At 35.0% G+C, this 23,007-nt stretch overlaps 1 protein-coding gene across 7 annotated transcripts in view; it reads left to right on the top strand.

Moving 5' to 3' along the window:
- The window catches only part of LOC149778468 (uncharacterized), a 51,892-nt gene that overhangs the window by 15,501 nt on the left and 13,384 nt on the right, over positions 1 to 23,007 (top strand). For all 7 annotated transcript variants that reach the window (XM_089939326.1, XM_089939328.1, XM_089939322.1 and 4 more), the window contains 3 exons: positions 3,152 to 3,228; positions 10,327 to 10,487; positions 20,970 to 21,017. In XM_089939326.1, the coding sequence (XP_089795452.1) occupies positions 3,152 to 3,228; positions 10,327 to 10,487; positions 20,970 to 21,017 (286 nt within the window). The remainder of the gene's footprint in view (positions 1 to 3,151; positions 3,229 to 10,326; positions 10,488 to 20,969; positions 21,018 to 23,007) is intronic.

Raw genomic sequence — 23,007 nt, 5'->3', positions numbered from 1 at the left:
TCTTTAATGTCAAGCCTGAGGATATTTTAACAGTGATGGATTATCGTAAGAATTTATTATCCACACTCTTTAATGTCAAGCCTGAGAATATTTTAACAGTGACAGATCAGCATAATAATTTAGTATGCACACTCTTTAATGTCAAGCCTGGCGATATTTTAACAGTGACAGATCATCGTAAGAATTTATTATGCACACTCTTTAATGTCAAGCCTGGGGATATTTTAACAGTGACAGATCATTGTAAGAATTTATTATCCTCACTCTTTAATGTCAAGCATGGGGATATTTTAACAGTGACAGATCATTGTAAGAATTTATTATCCACACTCTTTAATGTCAAGCCTGGGGATATTTTAACAGTGACAGATCATCGTAACAATTTATTATCCACACTCTTTAATGTCAAGCATGGGGATATTTTAACAGTGATGGATCAGCGTAAGAATTTATTATCCACACTCTTTAATGTCAAGCCTGATGATATTTTAACAGTGATGTATTATCGTAAGAATTTATTTTCTCACCTATGGGACAAAGAAATTTAGTTGTTTTGTTAACCTTCCTTTTCTTATCTCAGTCTGGTTGTCTTAGTCAGGCTGTCTCAGTCATGGTGTCCACGCGCTAGAAACTACTTTTAGAAAGAAGAAACCCTTGTTGTATTATGTGGGCCTGACAGAGTTGTTCTAAACTCAAACAATAAACAACAGATATATAACACAAAAAAAACAATATAGCAACTTTAGGCTTCTCCAAGTTTGAGAATACATCATATGAAACATTATGAGAGAATCAGACTCACACATGTGAGCAGAGTCGAGCTATTTGGTATTATGCTAGAAACTATAGTTTGTTCTACACAGCATGGTGAATTTTATCCTGTTGGCCTAACTCAGTAAATTTTCAGGTCAATGCCATTAAATGTACCTAAAAGTACCTAATTAGTTTCAAATACTTTGTGTGAAATGAATTAGGTACAAGTAGCTACATTTAATGACGCTGTCCTGAAAGTTTACAGAGCTACAGATAGGCTCAGATTCGTGATTCTGTGTGGGACGAAATGTAACAGAAAACACTGTTCCAGGCACACAGCCTATACACATCACTGACTAAAAAAATGGAAAATCCAAACTTTCTCAAAAGCTACTGTAAAGACCGTAACAGCTAGAAATGTGTTATATCAGACCTGCATTCTTTAAACAATGTCAAAAACCCAAACAGTGCCAGTTGAATCAAACATTGTAAACAAATTAAAATTCCTGCAAGTACCAATCAGATTTCCATGTAGCTTATCATTGCACTAGTAAAAGCAACACTTGCCATATTTCCACGAAAGAAAATATTAATTTCCAAGAATATTATGAATTAGAAATCTCTTCCATCACTACACACTTAGTTATAATTGTATGGTAGTCTGTACCCAGTATTGTAATGTATCATACCGTTGCCTACCATAAAACTTTTTCAAATTAGAATTGATGAAAGTTAAAAGTTATCCATATAAATAGAACTGATGAAAGTTAAAAGTTATCCATATACATGTAAATAGAACTGATGAAAGTTAAAAGTTATCCATATAAATAGAACTGATGAAAGTTAAAAGTTATCCATATACATGTAAATAGAACTGATGAAAGTTAAAAGTTATCCATATAAATAAAACTGATGAAAGTCAAAAGTTATCCATATACATGTAAATAGAACTGATGAAAGTTAAAAGTTATCCATATAAATAAAACTGATGAAAGTTAAAAGTTATCCATATAAAAGATATGAATTATTTATGGTTATTTTCATATGACACCCATTGATTAAATGTAATGATACAGTAACAATATCCAATGGTTTTATGTTTCTCTTTTCTCATGCGTAGAACTTGTTTATTTAGGATCGACAGGTTGCCCCCATTGCGCTTATTAACATAGTCATATAAATCCATAGTACTGTATTTTGAACAATAGCATGTGTCTTGAGATGCTCATTGTGCAATACTTCCAACACGTAACAATTATAACTTTTATCCTTGGATTTTTTTCTCTTTCATTTTCTAAGAACGGCATATATAGTTAGATTCTGTACTTAGATAATCATTTAGATTTGTATATTAGAGTACAAAACCTGATGACCTTTATATAGAGGGAGTACCTGATGAATAATAATGTTTTTTTATTTAATTGGAAAAATCATATATATCAGTGTTTGGACCAAGACAGGGAATCCCATTAGTAGGGTTACATTATTTGTCTCCCCACAAGGCTGTGCCAAGTGGTGAGGCAAATAATGTATGCCATTGACTGGGATTTCCTTGTCTTGGTTCAAACCCTAACGTAGCTCTCTTGATCCACTCTTTCATGTCAAGTATTGGGATATTTTAACAGTGACAGATCATTGTAAGAATTTATTATGCACACTTTTTAATGTCAAGCCTGATGATATTTTAACAGTGACAGATCATCATAAGAATTTATTATCCACACTCTTTAATGTCAAGCGTGATGATATTGTGATACCATACTGTGTTTATCCATCTGTCTTATTCGATGCCACATTTCCTAAACTGCTAAGTGCAAATTACACAAAACTTGGTAGCCATAATCTCCATACATTTGTCTGTTTGTAAGAGAAGTCCATCTGATTAAAATAATATCTCCATGTATGACTCTGTAAATCTGATATTTATGAGCTTGTAAGAGAGGTATTATTTCTTCGCTTAGTCCCTTTGGGTTCCTGGAAAAGGGTCAAAACTCAAGTTTACAAAAGATCTCAGCATCATATTTCAAATAATTTCTTTTACCAATCTCAGATTACATATATAGACATAGCAGGCGTACACACCATGGAAGTAACAGATATTTGGTCACTGTTGGGGATGGGATGAAGGATGTAATAATGTGCATTAAAAAGCATCATTTAATTTAAACAGGAGACAAGAACAATCTACAATGTTTTAGCGAGGGTGGTATGAGGTTAAAGGTTCAAACATATTATTGTAGTTTGAGATTTATACATTTTAAAGTGACAGAAGGTGGCATAGGACTCAACAGTGTCATTGCAACAGCAAAATTGCCATTGTTCATTTTTATTGTTACGGACATATAAATCTATAATTCATTGCAACCACATTGTATATTACCATTCCTTTCTACCTCAGAGTGGATAATCGAACAGGCATCGAAGTATCCCTTTATCAAAGGCATTGTTGCTGGTCTCAATTTGGAAGCTCTGCAGGTTCGTTCCTCTCTCTCTCTATCTCTCAGGAGTACGAACACACACGTTTGTGGATAAATGAATGAATGTGTGAGGGTTTTTTGATCCATTGAATCAGTTATCTGTACTGATGGGTAATTTTAAAAACTAAGTAGTAGTAGTGAATTTATAAAAATAACAACAGCAAATAAAACCTAGACGTATGGTCTTATAGATAATCAGCAACAGAAATAACATGCCTCCTGCTGTTGTTGTGTTGGGGCATACAAAAATAACATTCCTCCTACTGTTGTTGTGGACCACTCTGGTGGCCTAGTGGTTAGAGTGTCCGCCTCGGATGCGGGAGGTTGTGGGTTCAATCCCCGGCCGAGTCATACCAAAGACTTACAAAAATGGTACTAACAGCTGCCTTGCTTGGTGCTCAGCATTAAGAGGTTAGTGTTAGGACTGGTCGGCCTGGTGTCAGGATAATGTGGCTGGGTGGGACATGCTACATGTCTGCGGCATGATGCCCCAGTGCTAGACATTGCTATAAACTGCCACACTGCAGACATTGTAGTGATATAAATGAAAAATAGTTAAAGTTACGTTAAAAATCCAAAACACACACAAACACACACACACACCCACACTGTTGTTGTGTTGGGGCATACAGAAATAACATGCCTCCTACTATTGTTGTGTTGGGGCATACAGAAATAACATGCTTCTTACTGTTGTTGTGTTGGGGCATACATAAAACAAAGTTACCTTAGATTTGGATAAATTGATCAGTTTTCTTGTGGTGCCTCAGAAACTATTGCTTGTGTCCCAGAATGTAATTCAACAGTTAAAACATGGCCCCTTTCAGAACACCTATTGTATAATGGAACTTCCACACATTGAACATTGATCCCCCGTAACCAGAAGATGTATGTTGCTATTTTTAAAATTATTGTATCTAATGACTTAAATAATGTATTATAGTGTCCATGTAGCAAAACATGCCTCTACAAGGAAGAAGATTATAGTGGCTGACACTTATTTTGACTGCTCCGGTGGCCTAAGTGGTTAGAGTGTCCACCTAGGATGTGGGAGGTCGCAGGTTCGAACCCCAGAGGAGTCATACCAAAGCCTTATAAAAATGGTACTAACAGCTGCCTCACATGGTGCTCAACATTAAGAGGTTAGTGATAGGACTGGTTGGCCTGGTGTTAGGGGAATGTGTCTGGGTGGTTCATGATGCCCCCTTGGTGAACATCGCTATAAACTGCCTCACTGCAGACATCATGACAATATGACTCAAACTGTTAAAGTTACGTTTTTAAAAAAATCACACACGCACACATTTTGTAAATTTTGTTTGAATTGTTTGAAATGTGATGATAGTTGATCAATTAGGCCTTTAAGACATTTGAAATACTCATTATAGCCTATCTTATACTATGCTACGTTAGAACATGGTTATTTCATGATGAGTTATTATTGTTAAAACATGTCTGTTTAACTAAGTGAACTTTAAATGTTTCAGTTATTATAAGTCTTAATTTTCATCCAAATCTGAACATGTCCCTTTCAAACGACAGAAAGTCTGTACTTGAGAAAAGATTTGCATTTAGTTCTAACAGCTAACTACACTAACCTATTCAGTCTAACTGGGAACAAAACTAAACGTATGGAAACACGAATTAAACTTTCATCTCCATTGAGTACTTGATATATTATAATAATTTTGACATACTGAGAATATCACGATACAAAAAATTTATTAATAAGTTTTTGGGGGTAGAAAAGGGTTGCAGTAGTTTGAATTTTCTGCTAATAACTGCTCGAACGTGATCTACAGGTACATTCTGCAGGTCCTTTTTGCCTGGATTTTGATAGGGTGTTATGAAATTGAGCCTTTAGTCTTAAGGTGTTTCATTTTTGCATTTAAAAAAACTGTTCCTGGCAACAACAAAAATGCGCTTTAAGAAATTATCTTGTAGTTCATATGCTGTAAATAAATTTCATCAGTTTTGTCAGGGGTTTTCATTATATATTGTCACAAATGATTGGTCATTTGTTATATTTGAGAGAAAATACACCATTATGATGTTTTTTTAAATAATGCAACAAACTCTTAATTTGTGCTTGTCCAAAAAGGATCTTTGCTTGCCACTTGTCCGATGAAATCCAGTATTGAACAGTACACTGTGAAATTATTTCTTCGCATTGTATTATGGATTGGACATTCCTTTGAAATTGGGTTCTTTCATTTCAGGCTTCTTTACTTGATTTGTATTGGAGACCTGTATTATGCGTTATCCCAATTTATACAGTATTGTACAGGAAGCATACGACAAATGAGTTTTAAATGGTTTTTAAATTCAGCCATTGGGGGAATGATTTACTGTGACCCCATTCTCTTCAACAATAGTTTTATCATCATTGAATTTCTGTTTGTTTGTTTGTTTGTTTGTTTTTTGTTTTGTTTTTTTTGTTGCTTTTTTATTGTTTTACTCTAAACATTTGCTTCTGCAAGTACATTAAAAATAATGTAACAAATTTAGAACACATCTGCTGATTATAAAACTGGTAGGACATATTCAGCGAGAAATTTGCAGTGTGGCCATTTTGATAAGTATCCCTATATTGAGAACGGGATGGTCCAGCTAGAAATAGTGTAGTTGAGTAAAATAATGTTTTTTCCAATTTCATTTTGTGGAAACTGTTTCTAATCCGTCACATTATTTTAACTTAATCGTTTTGATAACAATGTAATTATTTGAAACATTACTAATGGAAATGCTACAGGAGTATTTTCCGTCACATCCATTTGAAAATGATTTTCAATCCTATTCCATGCTCAAGTTTTATGGTAATGATAATATATATTTATATGAATACATTTGATACAAATACAGAGACAAATTATTAGGATGTTTTCCATTACATGGAAACAAATTATTAGGATGTTTTCCATTACATGGAAACATATTTCAATCCAGCTCTTGTCCTTTACTTCATTAACAGTAACAACAATAATCGTAATAATATACAAGCTATATGGAAATATTAAATATGTTTTCAATTACATCCATGCATAAATGAATTTTGATGCCATTTCACATCCACGTTTGATAATACTAATTAATATCAAACGTGATACATACATTAAGAATAATTCAAAAAGACTTATAAATGATAGATACCCAAAACCCTTTTATCAGAAGATAATACTATAGTGAATATATTTAATATGTTTCTAATAGGAACAAATACAACTAACAATATTATGGCCTTTTAACTGACACTAAGAAGGAATGAAGAGAAAGAGAGATAAAAACACACATGCACACACTAACAGAAATAGATATACAGTAGACACTTTATTGATTTATTTATTACTCATATATTATAAAAACCTTTAGAACTTTATTTTCCAAATAATACTATTCCTTATATACATAAATAGGCAAAGGAATCTTTGAAATATGACTTAGATAAGCCACACTCAAACAAGGTGATCAAAAAAATAATGCAAGCGCATATTGCACAGGGAGATAAAAACAGACTGTGGCAAAAATCACTTTAAGAAGAAAAATATTTAAATACCAATATGGCAAGTAAACCAGCCCAACAGGATATAATGCCTGAAGGGAAGGTAGTAGATATCCAAGTTCACAGTGTGAAAAAAAATATACTGAAAACTCAAATGTAGTATGACAGAACAAAAATACAGATACTCATACAAAATTATTTTCCAAATTCTTTAAAATACTATTTATTACAAAAACAGAAAAAGGGAGGACAGGGAAGAAAATGTAATAAACCTTAGGAAACATATCATATTTAGAATACACGAGGGGACATCTCCAAGTGCTAACCAGCTACGCATGTTGGGATGGGGGGGGGGTGCCTACATAATGATAATCATGATGTAATTATTGTAATAAATAGGCTGGAGGTGAAGAACCTGAAGAAGGCTTTCCACCACTCTCACAGTATTAAAGAAGAATGACTAGGGAATGGATTAATGTCGGCCATAGTTAAAGAATTCGCATTTATCGCTGGTAGACAATGACTTGTTAACAACCATGATATGGGTAGAGCATCTGGCCTGCGAGAATGCTTTTAAAGTAACCTACGGAAATGCGTTTGTCAGATTTATTTTCAGATATCTTTATACAATATCCAAACAAAGTGTAATAGCCATAAAATGTCAAACTAGGTGTTACTTGGCTGATAATACGATATATAGAGGGAAAGTTTCTTCGAGGGAGACAAACAATCTCTGTAAAAGATATCTTGCAAGAAAATATCTGTGTATGAAGTCAGTTTCACTGCATCATTATGCATGTTTTTTTTAAAAGATGATTTTCACATGCATATCAAATGTTGCCGCCTATATTTTCATTTAATGTATGACATAATATGTAGTGTGAGTGAACTCGATTTTAACATTGCACCATCACCAAAAGGTTATACGGAAACTGGGATCTCGGTTTAAAGTCTCATCCAAAAGTCTGGTGTATGTAGTAAATGTGATCTAAATAATCAAGTTATGCAAGAGTGCATCAAAGATAACATTTCATTTTAATAAATATTATCTAACTGTTCACATCTTATGTTTGAAGAAAGTAACATTTTTAGGGCTTGAACCAGCAACCTTTTACATCACAATCCTGAACCTTATCAACTGCGCCACACATGCTTCTTGATTAACCTGTTGAAAAGTAATGATATATCTTTCTATTCATTTACAGTTGTACTCTTAGAAATAGCACAAGTGTCTAACATTTATCAGACCAATTTGACAAACTGTTAATCATTAAGTATTCACAATGTCAGGACATGCATTTCCTCATAAACATGCGTGCATATTTTGTGCAAAATGCACAAAAATTTGTTTTTCGATTTGAAATAAATTCTGAATTGCATCATTCCATTCAAATAAAATAAAATCATGGAACAAAGTGTCATCATTGTGATCCAGAGACTGGAGTTCATTTTGCAGACAGACCATTTCGTTTTTTTTCCCAGATATTAATGATGTTAGAGGTTATTGAGGTGAATAGTGAAGTCGGCAGAACAAAAGTGGGCCGTACACATGGATGAAACAACCCCAAAAGCATGTGACAAATAATTGTTGTTCTTGTGGGTTTAAGGTCATTTTTCAGCACATGATATGCTATATATGGCAGCCAGTACCGGGGCTTCAGCATAATTATTTTCGGGGTGGGTGGGGTGGTGGTGAACAAACATGTAGTTGTCAGCTCACAAGCTTTACGGATGTAGCCTAAAACAGAGGTGGGGGGGCACCTAAGGGTGAAGAAAGAACCTGGGAAAACACTGTGGCTGGATAGATACATTTAGGTTTCATGATCAATCAACATTATTCTGGTCATTTACAGTGGTGACATCTTTGTAATCATGAAGACAGGCAGGCATCTTATATTCCACATTATTAGCATCTTGTTGAAAACTATTTGAACCTTTTTTTTTAAACACAATAATAAGGAAATTTGTTATTGTCAAACATTAACGTATAGAATATTTACTAAAAGACACTCTCTGCAGTATATTTCAGGTATTTACATATATGGAAAGGAACACCATGCATGCAGGGCTTTTGATACTATTTTCAGTCTTTGATGTCACTGACATCCAGATTCCCGCTAAAAATGTCACTAAGATCGAAGACCTCAACACAAATTTTGACTTGATCTCACCCAAACAGCTCTCAGCAACTTAACTGGATAAGCTTACTCTCAAAATGTACAATGTGACAATTTGAAGAAGAAAAAATATCGCCTAAATTGCTGTGCCAAATTAAGTTGGCATAATTCATTAGAATGTTCAATATTTTAATGGATAAAAAGTAAAACGCATTAAAAATGACTAATAAAGTAAGCACTATTAATGAAATATGTTTTACAAATGACTCATAAAGTAAGCACTATTAATGAAATATATTTTACAAATGACTAATAAAGTAAGCACTATTAATGAAATATATTTTACACTTGATAGAATTTCACAGTTCAGCAGGCAGCTTAAGCCAGATTTTGTTTAAAATGTTAAAATGAAGGCATTTTGATCACTGTGACCGGTATCAACTCTTTAAGGCCAAAAACCACAGTATATGTATATTGCATAGATGTAGGAGCATTTTAATTTAATTAAAAGTGATTAATACACTTACTTCAAGACCAAGAATATGATCTCTGCATTCTGAAATAAGAGAATTTTTATTTTATTGTTAATAACATGACTACACAAATCTTGCAGCCTACATTTTCATGAAATCAGAAGTTCACTAGTAATGTGATTATCAAAATAACCCTCTTTCCACTGACGTTGTACAAAAATTCCAAAACATTAAATGAAAATTGCATACTGTTTGTAAAAAAGCAAAAGGGCACATAATTCTCAACATATTTATTCCAAGAATAAAACACAGAAACCTGTCGTCGTCACAGCAATGTGGAGAAAGCCTCATTAAGCAGAGAGCAGGTGTCATTGATGGTTTTGTTGGTATAACATGACTCCCATGTTGAAGTGTGCCTCCTGCACTTACATGTGCTCACACGTGTGAATTTTTTTTCAAGGAACAAATCAGATAAGGTAATTATAATCATAGCCCCAATGATACCAGGTTGGTTGCCTTTTCAAAGGGTACAAGTTTCATTGTCACTAACAAAAATTGAGCCTCAAGAGAATGCCTTTCAACAGCGGGGGCAGGTTTCCACGAGTGGGGACTTATTTTTTCAAAGTTGAATGACATTTTTGACGCACACAATCAGTAGCATATTAATGGGGTGGGGCAGTTGCCCCAGGAGCCAGAGGTTTTGGGGTACCAAAACCACAGGCACCAGAGGTCTGTGGGGTGCCAAAGCCCCTTATGGCCATCGTCATTGCCTCAGGCGCCATTTACCTTAAGTTTGCTACTACACGATTCTTTGTTAGACTGGTACAGAAATGAAACATTGCCAGTATGTGCATGATGAGAACTTGTACAACACTACTAGCATATACTTTCATACAAAAAAAGAGGTAATGACGGTTGATATTTTCCTCACTAGGTGATATTAATTTTCATTTGGTAAAGATCGTGCTTTTTGTTTTCTGACATTTTTCATTCTGTTCGGTTTTTAGTTACGTCATGAAATAGACGAGATTAGATCCCTTAGCCCCTTGGTAAAGGGAGTTCGTCATATCTTGGATGAGGAGGCAGATGACTGGATATGTCGTGATGATGTTGGGCATGGCCTTGCTGTATTGCAAGAGAAAGGGCTAACCTATGACCTCCTCGTCAGGTATATGCATATGAGGTTTCTTTTAGTAACAGTAAGCTTGTTTGTTTAATTTAAATCCGTGAAATCTTTTGCACTGATGCAAACGTGGCTTGCTGTTGTGTTTGATCAATGCAGTCTCTATCAAGCCATGGCTCATCAGTGGAGATGCTAATGCTATGTATATTTGTATTGTGTGCTTAATGTTTGTCTGTAATTTAAAAGTTTGAGCAGAGTTTATGCATACCTGATTTTTGTCATGTTTACAGAAATATGAGTTAAAGACCTAACATTGTTTACGAGTTACTGGAATTTTCCAATAGTTCTACAGAAAATACTATTGCATCATAGGTCAGGTGAAATATATATCAAGCGGGCTTTGGTAAACAAACTATTTATTGATATTGTGGTGACTTTTGTCTCAAACTTAGTAACAGAAAAGAGTGAAAAGCAACACATTTTGTAAAATTCAACAAATAATTTATTTCTCTATAATACAAGGTGAACATTAAACAAGAATTTACAGTATTGTGAATTAAATCCTAGATAGTCCTAAATGTTCTATCACAAGTCCAAAAGTATAAAGCTCCAATTGAATTCCAGTGGTATTCCAAATAAGCTTCAATATATAATGTGTAGATGTACTTGTAGTCTTGAACATGCTAATATACCAGTGGCTTGGAGTGTGCCGATGTGTTAACAGTCTTTTGATGTATCACAATAATATAATCTAAAGTTTTCTTATCTGAATTCACTATAATTCCAATTAATGTTCCAGTCCAAGAATATTATTCAACACTTTGCAATTCCAATGAATAATTATTGAATAAATAAATCCACCCAATTCAAAAACTAAACACAATAATAAGAATTATTCTGCTTTGGATGTTAAAGCAAGAATGAGTAATTTTTTAAAGTAAACACAAGTATATACTCCTCTTTTTGACCTTGGTAACAATTACCGTTTTCTGGAAATACTGTGTCAAGTTAATGGAATTTTCAGTTCTAGATGTTTCTAAGGTCAGAATCAAGCCCATATTTCCTGAAGCTAAATTCTGGCTCCCCTCAGAAACTTAGACTCAATAATTTCATGAGGGAGATTACTCAAAACTTTGAATTTCATTTGAGAACACACACACCCCATTATTTAGTGTAGCCAATCAGGATTACCTTTCTCTAACCACACAAATTCTAACACTCCCATTGAAGTCAAAATAATTCTGTCTAAACTGCCTTTGTTAATAAATATTCTGGAAAATATAATTTTATGACACCGTTTCAAATGTCCCAAGATTTCCCAAAATTTTGACCCTGGTTTGTCTTAGCATTGTCATTTTCTGCAGTATGACCTTACATTAACATATCTGTGTCAATTTTATTAAATGGACTCGAATTAAAATTCATTTATATCCCCAAGCAAGAGAGGTTAACCATCATGAGCTGCCAAGCTATTGCGAGCCTAGCCCATATGTCAGTCTTCATGGTTACATGTCATGCTGACCAGGACAAAATGTACTGTGAAATAATCTCAAAAAATATTGTACCATTACACCATGTGACACATTTTTCAAAGAATTTATTAAAATGAATGCAACCCAGCTAAATAATTTTATGTCACTTCTTACTGTTACAACTTGTGATCTTAATATATGTAAAAGAAAAGAAGTGAAACAAATAATTTAAGTAAATTTCAACAAATAATTTATTTGCCTAGAATACAAAGTGAAAATTTAAAAGACAGTATTGTGATTTAAATCCCATATAGTTGTGACTGCCCTATCTTAATCCAATAGTACAGAATGTTCTGAATGAATTCATTAGCCTTGAATATCCTAATGTACCAAATCAATGCAATCCAGAACAAAAGAGAATCAGCACTTTTTAATTCCTGTGAATAATGAGATAAATAATACTACTAAAATTACATCTGAACACAACTATAAACTCTGATAATAAATGGATACTACAGACCGATCTAACGATACAGTTTTGTATATTTAATTTGTATTAATTGTTTGCTTTTCTTAATGGCTATGTTATATGGTGAATTACAGCTCTTTCAAGTACACTGGATCCAGCGAGGGATCACGTTTGTCATGGATTGATTAAAATAAATGCAATAAACTGACAACGAACAGTGCAAAATTAGTTTAAAACTAGCCTGAACACTTTTGACCCTAAATGAGTCTTTTTCAAAGGCAAATACAAAACAGAGATAAGACAAACAAAAAACATAAAAATCGTTGAGGTTACAAAACTTTACATGACTTTTTCTACAGGAATAAAAGCTTGAAATTCATTTTATGTTTCTACTAGTTTACTTCAACTTGATGCTGATGCTGAAAATTATTTTATATTGACCTAGAAATTGATGAGCTATATCGCCATCTGTTTTTTTAAAGTAAATTTATGTAACTGCAAATTATATCTTGTATATTTCATTGTTGTAGTAGTAATTAAAGGTTATTGGGTGACTAATAAGCAATTTTAGAGAATTATTAAAAAGAAAATGTGCCCACTGCAAAAAGATGATTTTATTTGTGGGTGGATGTCTTTTTCTGGTCTTCTTGGTTTAAACCATTTGGTTTCAGTGTTCTTAGGTAGCATATCCAGTAAGATTCCTTTTCATTCCTGGTTTTGAACTCCATATATATACTCCATATATATATGTATATATATATATATCTGTATTTTGTACTTGACCATATCCAAAATCAAGTACATAGTGTACCTGAGCAGTGAAATTTATTTTGAAACAACAGAATACATAGCTAAACAAAATTCTATGATTGTGGATTAAATATTCAGATCATTATTAATTTAAATATGTTTACCTGAATTTGAGTTAAAAGATACAGTCTTGATTCTGGCCATAGAAACTTAGAATGGAAAATTCCATTAGGTGACAGCATTTCCAGAAAATGGTAATTGCAACCTAGATCAAGTAGGGGGGTTTAAAGTTTTCTTTACTTGAGAAATTGCTCATTCCTGTGATTGTTATCAATGTTAGCATCTGCTGTCAGCTGATCCATCACCCCGTCGGTAGATTCCACAACCTCATTGCTGCAGTCAGATTCCATTACTTATATATAAAAATGGTAAAATTTAATCTTGAACATAGACACCAAAGATGGCTAAGTACCCGATAGGATAAATGTTGAATGCTTCAAACTGAAGTTTATCTCCAGCGACTGATATTGTTGCAGATATGTAATTTGAACCTGATAACAGTGATACATCATTAAGATGCTGTTTATCATTTATCACTATTTTGATTTGATATGACATTCCTTTGCATTCCTTTGCATCCATTTATGATAAACAAGTATGATCCAGACTTATGATTTATGATATAACGTTTAAGTTGATCAAAATCTTTATCCTCTAGACTCATTGACTTCAACCAGGTTTTTTGCGACAATGCCTTTGAACTTGACAATAATATCTTAAATGTCTGCATTAGACGTTTTAAATTTGCCAGTTTGATCTTCTAATGTCACAAGCTCACCTGGATCAATACCAACAACAACACGACTGGTAAACTCAGACAAATCTGCTTCAGTGGCAGATCTGCTCAGATCCACACCAGCACCATGATGTCAGGCTGAGTAGTGTTTTTAAATGTTAATAGACATTTTATATAATATTCAATGTATTTTAATGTGAAATCAATAAGTGCTTGTGGGGTTGTTGATCACTCAAGTGCTTGCAACACTTTCATAACAAGATGAACTGCATATTGGTCCATCCAACCATGTTTGTACTGCTATAGTTGAATAATACAGCAGTTGTTTACCGTGCCTGGTTCAATAATTAAAAACTTCAACTGGTGGTGCAAGTCCATATGAGTCAAAATATGAGCAATGTTGAGGTGTTACCACTTATGCAACCCAGTAAGTGCCAGGTCATATTGTTAAATCCAGATTGACAATAATGGTTTCACGTGTGCATGGTACCATCGACATGTTCATTTTACATAAATACACCATGGAAATGCTTGACTTATTTTGACATCACGAGTAAATCAAAATTGGTCAATGGACAGATCTGCAACAGGTAATCAAAGCCCTTGTTTCTGTCTGGTACACTCCCTGAATACCCTTTCAGGTCATTCAGCGTTTATGTATTTTTCATGTATTTTTTGTGGCATTTTTACGATGTACTCTCTCAAGTTGCTGGGTCTGTTAAGAGCAATAAATATGGAAATATAGGGCTTTTGAAGATCTGGTACATATTTTCTTTAAAGAATTGAAATGGTGTTTGCATCTCAGACTGATACTCAGATGTCATGTCTGGTATCTTGGCAACTACCTCTTAAATGTCCTCAAGTACATGGATGCCTTTTGCTAACATATGAAAGGCTTCTCCAATTTCACCAATGTCTTCTTTGACTTCCTCAGTCACCTCTTGCAAACAATGAATAGTCTCAGCAGTTGCTTTTGTTGCTTTCTTAATAGCCTTGCTGCACCTGGCTATCTTACAAACTGGATCTGGCTCTTCTATTCCGGTAAGCATTAAAATTCCCTTTGCAGTTTCCTTTATTGGTTCAATCAGTGGACCAAATGTTTATTCAAATCTCACTGTGAGGTCTTCTCATGCAGTCTGTCAAGGCTGTAACATATCTTTGATCTTTGTACAAGTGTCTGTAACATTTTGAATCAATTCCTGGTGTTCACAAGCAGCTTCATGGTTTTGCATCCCATACTCTTCTACGACATCACTTGCAGATATTTTATATGATTATGATTGTTAAAAATTGATGCATCCATGTAAGATGTGTCCAGACCCATGCAACATTTATCCCTGCAAGTTCTAGTCCATTCACTGGGTGAAAAATCTATATAGATCCTTTGTGATCCGGACCAGAAAAAATCATGAAATTCATCCCACATGTGGTCAGTGGCACACCAAGTCCAATGAATATTTCCAAGACCATACATATCAGTGCCATGAAATATTATCAACATGTTACTGTTTTGACAAATCACTTGAGATATATGTGAGTGTCATTGAGTGAAATAGATGACAGTGTTTTTGTGTAGGCCTTGTGAAAATATTTGTGCTGATTGACTTTGTGCTCAAGAATCACATTGTCGTAAAATACCAGATTGTTTTTGTTTGCATCCAAATCGAAAAGTTGCCACTCTTGTCATTTAATGCTTTTTTAAAAGTCTTTTTAAACATTGTAACACAGCTTATGGTGCAATCCCATACAAACGATCCCATTTAGTCATCGTAAAGTCATATTCAACAACAGCTGTTTATCCAGCTGGGTCAATGATCAATGTACAAAATGAGTTTTGGAGATGTGGAACTTCCATTTCCATCATCATGTTTGGATCGTTTGTGTGTTACCTGTGCAGAGAAGTCAGTCACTGAAAAGTCTTAGAAAGCATCTACAAATTTCCTTCTGCATGATGCCTTTTAATAATACAGTATACAGTGCAATCATATCTTCATATTGTGTGTAATGTCAGGCAAAAAACACAGCATATCCAGCTCGAGTTCAAAAATGTATTGGACAAGCAGCAATTACTGGAACTTGTGTTCAATGTAGAGCAAAAGTAGTTCAAGTTTGTGGCAGGCAAGCTCGCTTATAGATGAAAATGCACGGGGTCTGGTTTTAAAAAGTCTGGGTTGATATCGCTGATGTATTAACAAAGTTACCAGGAACACCGTGGTGTAAATACCCTGGTGAAAAACACATTCCTGGATACAACTTCTGTGGACCTGGTATACAACTGGATATACGACTCAATTCTAGCAACCAGCCAAAGCCTTGTGAAGACACCTAAATTGTGTTGATGCTGCGTGTTACCGACATGATCTTACTTATAAGGCATCAAATGATATGCGTGCATGTCAACACACTGACATGGATCTTATCCATGACTTGAATGTGATTGCAGAACTAAGTGCTTGAGAACAAATTGCAAGATGGGTTGTAAAAGGAGGCATGAAGGCCAAGATGGTACTTGGAGGCACTCATTAAAAGTAAAATCATATTGATACAAACGGACAATGGATACAAAATAGCCGGACATCATCCAAAATATTAGAAAAATTAGCAAGTGCAGCAAAGGTCACTCATGACATTGCTTGAAAATGGTTAGCCAAGCAAGTGGTGAAGCAATTTTACCTGCCAGTACCAGAAATATTTCAAATGGTTGGTTTTATGTCCAAATACCTAATGAGGTTTATCAGGTTGAATTGTTGTTTCTTCCACATGATGGTGTCCTTGATCGACAGATTCATTTTTACACCTGCAAGAATGCCCTAACAATTGTTGATGTTGCTAGCAGATATAAAGAAAATGAGCTGTTGACAACAAAAGAATCTGCAAGTGTCGCAGATGCGCTCAGATGCATTTATAAAAGTTCACCACTTACATGGCCATAATTGTTACCAGTGGATCCTGGTAAAGAAGTTGTTGCTGTTAGATCTGTTGCTGCACTGTTGACCAAACACTGTGTGTGAGTTCGTGTATGTAAACATTCATCGTGACCAAACTATCATGGAACGATTTAATCACACACTCGCAGAATGGTTATTGGGTCAACAGTACGTGCGAGAATTGTTGGTTGAGGTCTCAGTCCTAACCTCTCAAATGCAGAATGGTCTCACAAATGGTCTCAGCATGACTCAAATTAGTTTTAGTAGGACTAAATAACAAAGTCATACCAGCTAATGGAATTAAAAGATTTAAACCAGATAATGGAATTTGACAAGAGACTGTCACTTTAACTTAGAAAATGCTGTAACAGCAGGCATTGTTACAACCATTTGGAGACAAATTTGTTCAGTATCTGTATGCACCAGGAGAATTGGAAGGTGGACAATGCTGTGCAACTGACCCTTTATGGTCTGTCAATGTATTTATGATCTTGGAATGGATTGATATTCCTAGGCAACCAATACGGTACAGTTTGGGACCTATTAATGAAAAGCAGCAAAACCTCCCAGCTGAGCATTTGTGCTGGAGGAATTACAAGTTTTTCCAGCATATAAGGAATTGCCACCAAGATTTGTGTTGACACGTTGATGTACTAGTGGATGTGTCAGTCGTAAGTTGAATTACAATAGCATGATGGCCAAACTTGTAGCTGTTGATTCCACTGGAGGTATCCAATGCTTGATATCAAGCGGGGACAAAATCACTCTAGTTTATTGGTAAATGCCCATGTGATGTTTCTGACACTGTATCATATTTGCAGTATGCATGAATTCATGTCAGTCTTGAAGACATTCCACGTAGATTTCGTGCCAGACATCCTTTTGCATAATAGTGCATGGAATACCTTTAGCTCTTATTTTTTTCAGAAACGTGTGGTCCAACCATGATCGAATACATTTAATTCGCAGTCCCACATACTCTTTGACTGGTGTACTTGAGCATTCATCTTTGAACTTACCAGTAACCTTTTTATTAGAGTTACTAATCAATGGATAATCACTGGTGACACACTGATTGACCAAACATGGTTGAACCATGTCTGCATACACATCATTGGCAATGATGTGTATCAGTGGCGAGTTATTGTCAGTGTACAGCATCTTGACACAATCCTGGCAAAATGGCTTGATCTTGTTATAGTAAAACTCATAAATGAGCAGTTTCAACAAGTCCTGCAAGGATAACCAGTATATGTTGGTTTTGTCAGCTTGAATTTTGATTTTTCACTGTGAACGGCAACAAGTCCACAATCAAGGATCATTATGGATTCAAAGGCCATGTCAGAGATGAGCCTTTGAAGCCTATTTTGTGTGCTATCGCGGACAAAATTGACTTGAATTCATTTGTGCAAATTCTACATGGTTTTTCCAAACACAGAATGTGTATTGAGCTTGAAAAAATCCTTCTCAATATCGTTTATGGACGAAGTTCTCAAATCCTTATTCATCTGGATATAGAGTACTATCCAACCATACTGGCGAAATTCAAGCATCCAATGGATCTTAGTTACAAACATACCCAATCGCATATACAGCTAGAGATTTCACACATGCAGTATGTAATTGGTTTTCATTGTAAGACTTGGTACTAGTTTTTTGCATTCAATAAATTTGTGTCCAGACTCATCAATGATTGAGCACTGATACAGAGACAACACTGTTCGAGGTACCAACAGCACTTTTGGATCCAGCGGATAATTGTTGTGCACATCATGCAAATGTTCTAAATCAACTTTAAAGAATTATTCATAGTTGCTGTTGATGTTGTAATCATTTATGTGTTTTTGCAGGTCAGTGTGTACAGGATCAATCCACAGAAACCCACCAACCAGCAATGTTTGCATCATTGCCCATTAGTAAAGGTTATTTGGATCGAGATACAGGATGGAACTGTTTTAGGAAGCAGGGTCATTCCCATCCACATATGGGTTGTTGGCATGCACATTGTCTGTGACTCACCATAGAAATCCCACCAGGAAGAGATTTCTGAATAAACAAATGCTGGTTAATGTCAGTGAGAAATTTCAACTTTTGGACAACAACAACACATCCCTAGCCATACCTGGTGACATACAGTAATGTGCATGATCAAACTTGTATACATGCATGGCAGTGTCGCGAAGTTTCTCAAGCACGTCAGCAAACAACAACACAGCAGCAGGCAACAACACATAAGTGCGCAGATACTGATGATGATAATCACCCATGTTTTTGCAATCAAAAGCAGACCAAACCTTGTTTGCGTGCTCATGTTCTTTTTCTGAGATACTTTCACATGACTTTGATGAATAAAACACTTAAGTTGGGAGCAACTGAGTTTTGGCAAATTTGTCCCTGTCACTCATGTACTCATACAGATAAACAACTTTTCTTGTCTTGCTAATTTGTCAGTGATTGAATTCATAAACTGTGATGAATCAATGAACTGTTCGTGTCCGAGCCTAAATGTCATGCATTTTTCCATGTTGGAGATTACGCTTATTTGTAGGGGCCCCGAGTGGTCTAAAGCGCTCTCCGTTACGGGTCACTGCCATCTCACCTCTGTCTGTGTGGGTTCGAGTCTAGGATTCGGCCAATGTGGGTATGTGAGAAAGTTTGCCAGTAACTTCTCATGGCTCGGTGGTTCTTCCCGGGTTTTTCCTCCACCATTAATACTGGCCGCCATGCATAGCCTATCATGTGCTGAAAAATGGCATTAAACCCAACAACAATAACAACAACAACAACGCTTATTTGTGATTGTGGCTATTGCTTGCATCGTTAAGTGATCATCAAGTTATGAAACACTACAAGGATTTTTATTTTGTATGGGAAGTTTTCTCAACTGTACATTACAAGTGTTGCGTGTATCTCCTCTGTACTCATTAGTGATGTAACACTGATCACTGAATTTGACATCAAATTCAAAGCTTCTTCACAGATCCAGCAATGAGTGGCTGTGGAAAACCGACAAATGTTATTACCAGTCATAATCAAATTAGGTGGTGAATAGAACTGTTGTTGAATCCATTTCCTTGTAACCTCAATCATTTTAAGAAACACCTCAAACAAGTCCTGCCATGATACAACATTGGTGGTTCAGTTAGCTTGTCACAACTAACTACCATGTAACAAAATCCACATGGAGGCTGGTCAGCAACTTGTGTTGATTTGTTGGATGCAGAGCTTTCTACTGGAGCGTTAAGATATTCAAAGTGATGATATTAGGATCATCTTTCATTTCACGTTGTATCATCTTTAGATAAGGTGTATTATCTTTATATAGGGTGTACTATCTTTAGATAAGGTGTGCTATCTTAACTTCTTCAAGGGACCATTACAACTTGAAGCAGATTTGAACTATACAGTCAATATGATTAGACCAAGAACCATTGGATGCTAAGGTAACTCCAGGATGAAAATGAGGTGTAACAAATATTTTTTTACCGGGAAAATTCAGGTTCTGGTAAATATTGAATTCAAAGGTTAGTAAACATGACACAGTTTCAAGGAATCCAAATTTACTTAGCCTTAAATTGTCCCCATCGTAAAATTATAGAAGATTGTCATTTAGTACAATTTGTGTCGGCAGAGGTGTACATTATAATGAGGACTCCTCAGCACATAACAAGAATAATAATTGAACATGACTTTTTCGTTCTGAAGGGTTTCAAATGCAAGAGTTAGACACACTCTGTATGATCACCATTAAACACAAGCCTATGCAATCTGGCAATTTACTATCCAGTTTTAGATATTATCCCTACGCTGACCTTCTTGGTAGATATGTATATATGTTAACAGTAACACAATGGTACTAAACACTTGGCTCCTTTACTTTGTTTTTTTTTTATGACTTGTTAGGGTCAGTCTAATACATATCATGACTGCAAGTTACAATAAATAAACTTATTAATTACAAAAAAATGTCAAATTGACCATGCTTATTTGATCACTTTCATTATCATATCTTAGTTTCAGATGTGCATCGTTTTGCACATTGTCAGGCTTTTCATTGTCAGAGGTAAGCAAACTCAAGTGCTTGTTTTGATACAAAAAATTTGAATTTTTCAGGCCTCGCCACTTGAAGTATATCCCTGATGTTATCAAGAAATACCCAAAGTAAGTTACGAGTCAGTTTAGTACCTGCCTGAATAATATAAAGATTTTAACAGTACATGAAATAATATTTCTCCGAAAGGCCAGATTGATGTATAAAGTATCCAGAAAAGCCATTCCTGTTTACCTAAGCAATATCTTTCACCAAAGAGATGCTGATGGTACTCCAAATTTAACTCATTAACCCCTGGCACCACGTTTACGTGGCAGGAGGTAGTAGCCTACTGCCATGCTCTGTAGCGTCAAGGTCATGTATGATACACTAAAGTGGGTGGTATTATAGAAAGGTAGATGATGTAGCTCTACATTGATACCAAATAATCTGGAAGTTCTTGTTGCACTACAAAATACAGAGGGGAAAAACATCATTTTTTTAACCTAATTTTTTTCCGTCCAAAATTCGCCCATGGTCGGAATCCGATTTTGTGTCCAGATTTGAGACTTTTTGGTCTCAGATCTAAGGCAGACTGGTCTGAACTGCACACAGACAGATGAACCTTTGCAAAAAGTAGGATAAGATAGGCATTTAGAATAAAGAGTGGTCTCAATATGAAAATAATGGGTCTGTTAAGCAAAAGAAAAAGAACTCCAACTTTTCCCATTCTGCTCATGCGCGAGCAAAATAGCCAATGAAAAACAATGTTTCTCACACAACTAGGCATTAGGTTAATGGAAAATCACTTGGAAGTCGATGTATTAGGATGTGTTCAGAAATAGCCCACAAAATGTGTTTCCTACTCGCATTTCAGGCGAAAACGACAAAATCCTCCAGGGGTTAATGAGTTAAGGTAAAAAAGAAGTAAAAATTACATTATGCCAAGGCCAAAGAAGGAATTGTTTAAAAAAGTTTTCAATATACTGGTCCACTGGTATGGAACAACATTCCCAGTGACATAAGGCAGGCTCCTAGCATTCCGTCTTTTCATAATCATTGTCTCAGATGGATGAAATCTTTAGACCATTGAACAGTTCTAGTAAAATAAATACCGCCTGCTTTTGTGTAATTTTGCATCATTTTTACAGTTGAATTTTTCAATGCAGGATGATATTTTATATTTTATACATGTTTATGTGTTCACAGATGCCAGTGCATATGTTCCAGACTTGATCCATTGATTTTTAAAATCACATAATTATTTAGTGTCAAGCCAAATTTAACATATCAGGTTGTATGTACTGTATATATTGTACATAACAGATAGAAGGCCTCAAGGTAGATAAGTTCTGTAACTAACTGAGTTACCTTCTCTAAATAAAGTCTTTATTATTGCTGTTGTTATTATTATTATTATTATTACATTAGTAAAGTTTCCATCACCTGTTAATATTGAATTAGTGTGCAAAGTACAGGATAGTACTCCATTACTTGCAGATCCTGTCTCCTCTATAAGGTTTACTATCCATTGCACCTTGAGAACAGAAAATGAACACGAGAAACACAAGCACACATATAACATTAAATAAATATATATCAAATTATCATGAATATTTGTCCTCACTTAAAAGTTGCATTCATATTTTATACATGAGTGTCGTGTTTGTTTATAAAACTAAAGCAAGCACAGAAGTGATCTCAAATCAACTCTGGCCTGTGGGTTGAGTCTGTCTGTCTGCCCATCTAAGATGTAATTTTGTGTATTCTAGATGCGTCATGAGGATTATTAAACCCTTCAAACAACTTTTTAACTTGGCATTTCAGACTATATTGTCAGCAGTATCGTGTATTTTGATACATATATGGGTCATGATGTGTACTACCCATTCAGTTAAAAGTAGGTCATTGAGATCTATATTTTGCACCAGTGAGTTGTGTTACATTCAGGATTTAGTTAAGTTTCTCATATACTGATGCCAGCAGAATCACATAACGAAGAGCTGTCATGTATGTTTGCACCACTTAGACATTGCAAAATTTAGATATGAGTCACATGGTGGGAGGTCAGAGTAAACTTTAAATGTGACTTATTTGACAGTCATTTTGAATTATGTGGCA

The sequence above is a fragment of the Sinohyriopsis cumingii genome, chromosome 17 (genome assembly GCF_028554795.1).
Source record: "Sinohyriopsis cumingii isolate HCF-2022 chromosome 17, ASM2855479v2, whole genome shotgun sequence".
NCBI classification, from domain to species: domain Eukaryota; kingdom Metazoa; phylum Mollusca; class Bivalvia; order Unionida; family Unionidae; genus Sinohyriopsis; species Sinohyriopsis cumingii.
The sequence above is the reverse complement of the archived record's forward strand: the minus strand, read 5'-3'. Positions and strand labels throughout refer to the sequence as shown.